A 6,000-nucleotide genomic window follows, 5' to 3' on the forward strand; every position below is an offset into this window, starting at 1 on the left:
TGTCATGCTTCTCGCAAAAATGTGATAGGAATCATAAAGTGGATAAATGTACCCTGTATGTTCTTAAATTACTACGCTTCAATTGTGTTACACTTAAAAACACCTTCATTCCATCCTGATAAATATGACATCAAACATGACTGTCAACATGTGACAATTTGTCCCCTCTTCCCTATCTGCCATCAGGGTGTTGAACCTGCACCACCAGGCCTCCCCGGTGAGTCGTGCGCCCAGCATGACAGCTGTGGACACTAGCTACATGCCCCCTGTCCCCCCACTGATCCAGGACTATAGACCCTACTACCACACCCCCAATGACCTTCCAGGTAATGATCAACACACACAGATTAACACAACAAGAGCAAGTTCAGGTCCAAATGTTAGATGCAGTGGTAAAACCAAGGGTTTCCAAGACCAGTAGGTGTTTGTACCTTAAATTGTTAGTGTAAATCAGGGTACATGACTACCGATTTTCAATATATATATATATTTTTTTTTTTTTTTAAATATGAAAGCCCACATATGACAAAGAAAAAAAAATCCCCGTGTGTGCCTTCTGCTCATATACAGTATTGTGTGATGTACTCAAGCACACCAACCACACACAATGATGTCTTTCATAGTACTAAGACTGACCTGTAAGAGGCAGCATGGCATCAGGACTGCCGGAAAGAAGAGAAAAAAGTAGAAACAATAGAAGAAGCTATGCTAACTGATAGCTTGTCTGGCAACTGCATTGAAGTTGTAAACTCTTTTCCTTATCATATGATTGTGGTCCATGACTTGAGAGAGATGTTATACAAACACTTGTCCAAATCAGTCGCACCTCTATTTGTGTTTGGCAACAGCATGAGTTTCAGGTCACTTCCTAATTAACTATTGTTCCAATTCATGACACAATCAGTCTGTAGCTCGACCGGACTCAGTATTAGTATTTACCACACAAATAATAATTTGCGACTGTAAATACTGGACAGAATTGTCGGCGCCGAACATTTTTTTCTGAAGAGAAAGCACTCTTAACACACACCCCACCACAGGATAATCAGAGACATCTTATAATCAAATCAAATTTGGCCCAATTGTCAGTACGGTGTGTGTGCCCTGCTTTAATCAACTTCTCTCCTTCAACTTAATTTGCAGATTTGAACTTCTTCTCTTTCCTGCAAGGTGACAATCATCAGGTATGCTTCACAGTACACCACAGTTTTACTGATTGATTATTATTATTATTTGTAATTCTTTATGAGATCATGAAGTTAGAGTTATATTGTGAAACTTGTTATTCAAACTTTGAAAACCCACTTCCTCAATATACTCTTAAACCAGTGCTTGGTGCACGCTGGAACGAAAAACAATTGCGACTGACTGACGTTGACATCGCACATGAGACTGCTTATACTGATCCCTTCATCTTCCTTATCAGAGGCAGACTTGTCATCCACCAGGACCTTCTTGGCAATAATGTTCACACAACCGACAATACGGAACTCACTGCAACAAAAACATGCGACACCTGGTGTGCTTATCATCAGGCGACCTTTTGAAGCGCCACCTATATAATTATATAGAACCACAAATAGCGTGGTGGGATTGACAAAGAAATCACAGATTGGCTTCGCAGCTGTAGTTATATTTCCAAAGAATTTCCAAGCGGTGATGACGCCGCCTCTGCAAATTTCCCCTGGATGCATCTGGAGATATTTTAGAGGCAACTGCCAATAAAAGCCCCAGTCATTTACTGCATGACCAGAAGCCTTTTCTGCCACCATTTTGGCAGTAGAAAGACTCCATAACACTTCAGTTTTCAGCCACATGTACATATGATATAATAAACATAGGTACGTTTATTTTTATTTTATTTTTTTTAACACAATATACAGTACATGGTGTGTCAGAAAGGTCCTAGGAGGAAAACAAATCACACAGAGCCAGCTTGGGTGAGTAGGGAGCTTGATCCAGCACGACAATGTTCTTCTTGGCCAGGAACTGTCGGATGCTCAGAGCATTGTGAGCAGGTGCGTTTTCATTGTGACGCAGCAAAACTGTCACCTCTTCTCACACACTGAATGAAGCATACACAAACAGGATCTCTTTGTAGACACGCCGATTGAACTGGTCCACATTCAAGGGGGAAACTTGTCATTTGTAGTTTTGGTTTGAAATACAGTAAACCCTTGTTTATTGCGGGGGTTTCGTTCTAGAAATACCGCAATAAATGGAAGTAGGGACCAAATATTTATTGTATAATTATTCAGAATTATATTGTCATATAATTCCAAATTACACCTCTCTGTGTATACATTAGTACTCGTGACATCAAGCTGTATCTCGCTTGGTGCACACAAACTTAATTTCTGTCGTGACAGATCATGCGATATCATATAACCTTTGACATTTGGTATCGCGGCCAAACTCGTTGCAGAACCATGCATACTGTGTGACACGACTGAATAGTTCAGTTGCGTTGGGTTGCGTCGCTCGGCGTGCAGCTGGCTTTAGGGTTCTGGTTCTATCATACCATTTTTTGGCATGATGACCCCTCCCTCCCCTGTCCTCTGCCGGTCCACATCCATGCCGTCGAGTTTTTAAATTAGGCGTTTTCAAGCATACTGTAAATGATGGGCTTTTCTTTTTTTTTTTTTTTTGCCAGCCGGCCAAACATTGGTTTCTGTCAACACGGTTGCATCTCAATAAATGAGAATATCTTGTTCTTATCCATCATAAGAGAGTGCATTTATTTCTGTAGTTCAATTTTTTTTTTTAAATGCAACCCTTATACAGTACATTTTCCACATATTATTCAGAAGCCTTACTTAATTTGTATATTAAAGATCATCCTAATAGGACAAAAATTTCGTGAGATGAGGAACTTTGGGTTTTTGTTAGCTGTAAACTGCAATCATCAAAATGATCAAAAAATAAAATCATTAAATCTTTTTTAACACTGTATGCAGTATATATAATACAGCATTTGAGTTTGTAATTTTGAATTGAAAAACCTAAAATAGTTTTCTAGACGCAGCTGTAAAGCCTGGTAGCAAAGTATTGCTCGCTATATGGTGTTAAATGTGCGAGGGGATTGACCCAGCATCTTCTCTCCAGCATTACAACATGGTGATGGCAGCGGCGGCGGCCGCCTCGGCCTCAGAGGACCACGAGCTTCTGCTCAACCGCTTCCTGCCCTATAGCACCTCCAGCTCCTCAGCCTCCTCCCAGCTGTTCCTCGACCAATCGGTAGCCAATTCGGCATCTTTACTGACTCTGCCGACCAACGGGGCCAGCAGCTCAGGCAGCAGCAGTAGCAGCAGCCTGGTGTCGTCCAGCAGCCTCCGGGACGCTCACTCCTTGTCCTCACACTCGCATGCCGGGGTGCTGGGTGGCCGGGGCAGCGCAGAAGCAGCGGTGGCAGCTATTTACGGAGGAATTCCTGACGTTATATCGTTGGACTGACTCACAAAGAGCCAGGCTCCATCCAACAATTAATTGAACTGCAGGGTAGAGAACTGACTCACAGACTAGACTAGAATCATTCGACTCCTCGTGGGGTTGGAGTGGAAGAGGCGCGCCAGGAGGACTTGACAGAGGTGTTGGTTCAAAGAGTCGTGAAGGTCAGCTGAGCACATGGGTTTTGACTTTTTCAGTGGCTCACGTTCGGGCTACATGGCACAAAACAGCAAAAACACAAAGGAGGACAGCTCTTTTTTATTGAACACAAGGTGGGGCAGCATGTACAGAGAACAAAATCTATTTTCTTCTTTTACTTTTGTATGTTCAACTGGGATACGTCCAGAGTAGCGAGCTGCTTCAACTGCTGTTTTTGACCACGTTATAGTTTGTGGTTCATATGTAATGTATGGCTCCTGCCCTGTTTAGCGATATCGTGGTTTCAAAGTCATCACTACATCTTTCCCCCTAAAGTCTGCTCCAGTCATTTCTCACTTTTACCCAATATATATTCCTTTACATGTTCAGGTTACACTGATCTTGTGATAGGGAATGTGCAGGTGGAGCGGCCATATCTCAGGGTTCCTACGTTAAGTATGGCAAGTATGGAAAAGTATGGAATTTGATTTCATAGATTTCCAGGTAAAAAGTATGGGAAAATTGAAACTATTGTATGGAAAAATATTCCTGTTTCCAAGACTGTTACAGCAGCTCTATTTTCCAAAACAAAACATTATGACTACCCAAAAAAAATGTCGAGATCGATCTGTGGCTTTTTTAAGGTGCTTGGAAGTGCAGTTACAATATTTGTGTGAGAGCACACAGTGTTATACCATGGTCTTGGTAAATACTCGATTCTGATTGGCTCAGAACAATTCCATTGGTGTACATTATCAGCTGATGTTGTACACCTTGGAACGTCTCGAGTAGTTCCTGTCCAAAAAATCTTCACATTGTTTCAAATGAATGCGCCGTTCAATTATACGAGCAAACCTGGCAACCAGACACAATCGGATTTAATGATAAGTAATGTGAAGTACTCTGAGGACAGATATGAGCAAATGTAAAACAACAATGAGTGATTTAATCATTTAGTTTATTTGGTCATTTTGGTGTTTACTGCACCTTTGATGACTGGAAAGGCTGCTGAGAAATTGAGGGGCAAATGAAGAGACAGAAGCAGTACAGCTGTACTCGCTGTCGGTCTTTTGTTGACTGGCCGGTGGAGTCAAATAGTCGCAGGGTATCATTCAAAACATCAACGGTGAAGTGTTCGGTGCATATTTGCCAATTTTTATGCAAGGGAGCGTCTCAGCATTTGAATGGTCTAGTTTGTTGTTTTTCTTCGCATTGATTTCATCCATTGATTTCAATCTACAGTTAACGTGTTCCCAGCATAAATGTATTCCATATATGTGTAATACTCAAAACTGATTTTTTTCCTCATACCTGTGGTTGTTATTTAAGATGAGCAAACTAGAAAATCTATTTGCTGGAGTACTGAAGAGCGTTTACATTCCTCTCGAACGTTATGGGGTTGGAATGACTCTTCGTAGTCAAGCCATCAGGCGTTGCAAGGGAAAAGAAATTGTTTTCGTAAAACTTTCCATTTTGACCACAAAACGTATGAAATTAGGATTTGGTAGTTTCATTAGTTAGTTTTGTTGGCAAGTGACCATGGTATAAATAAGCAGTAGTTAATATCGTTCAAGGTGTACAATGATCAGGGATCTATGGACTTCGCGGAGGCCACCGTCCTCCGCTGCACGTCGGTTCACGCCTCGACGTCGTCCATTAATCCCTGATCATCGTACACCTTGTCGGGCATTAACCCTAAATTCTGAAGATAAAGACCGGTTGGCGAAGGATCCCCTATTATCCCCCCCTATAATCTTCTGGAAATTATTTGTCGACATAATGGCATGTAAAGAATCAGAATGATGTACACCTATTTACTCCAATGTCACAAATTATTTGAATGTTTTTTTTGCCGAGAAGTCTGGAAATTAGGGTCTAGAAAAAGTATGGAATTTTGGAAATCTCAAATGTGTAGGAACCCTGATATCTACTTCTGGTTTATCATTTGCACTCCTTTTGAAGACTCCGTCCACATACAGCATTAAGACTGTTTTGGGAGCTTTGCATAATTTATATATGTAAATCATGGGATGGAAGAATATTTTCTTTTTTCTTTTGCTTAATGCCAAAAATAACAAGGTACCCTGAGTGCACTCAAAAAGTGAGTCCTCTTGTGTCTTCCTTTGGACACTTAAACCACATTCTTGGAGACATTCTTGTTCAACCCTTCAGAATAAAAGAACAATGCAGTTGAAATTCAAAGCGCAGCCCTTCTGTAGTAGTTGTGCCGAGGCGGTGACCGAGATTCAACGAGTACCTGTTTGTGTAAATGCTTCACTGCATGTTAGGGATGAAGGTTTCTCCTGAGTCAAAAAGGAAGGTCTTAATATGTCCCCCGTTTTTGGGAAACGTTGACGCATTTATGAGGAGTTGACAAAAAGGTTGTTTGACTTCAGGAATAGAGTGGATGCTTGG

The 6,000-nt window shown here is 41.3% G+C and overlaps 1 protein-coding gene across 2 annotated transcripts in view; it reads left to right on the forward strand.

The window, feature by feature from the left end:
- Positions 1–5,787, forward strand: part of LOC133471078 (E3 SUMO-protein ligase PIAS1-like) — a 120,329-nt gene extending 114,542 nt beyond the window's left edge. For both annotated transcript variants that reach the window (XM_061760273.1, XM_061760265.1), the window contains exons 11-13: positions 187–326; positions 1,144–1,184; positions 3,106–5,787. In XM_061760273.1, the coding sequence (XP_061616257.1) occupies positions 187–326; positions 1,144–1,184; positions 3,106–3,453 (529 nt within the window). In that variant the 3' untranslated portion in view covers positions 3,454–5,787. The remainder of the gene's footprint in view (positions 1–186; positions 327–1,143; positions 1,185–3,105) is intronic.
- Positions 5,788–6,000: the final 213 nt, after the last annotated feature.

The sequence above is a fragment of the Phyllopteryx taeniolatus genome, chromosome 2 (assembly GCF_024500385.1).
Source record: "Phyllopteryx taeniolatus isolate TA_2022b chromosome 2, UOR_Ptae_1.2, whole genome shotgun sequence".
NCBI lineage: Eukaryota > Metazoa > Chordata > Actinopteri > Syngnathiformes > Syngnathidae > Phyllopteryx > Phyllopteryx taeniolatus.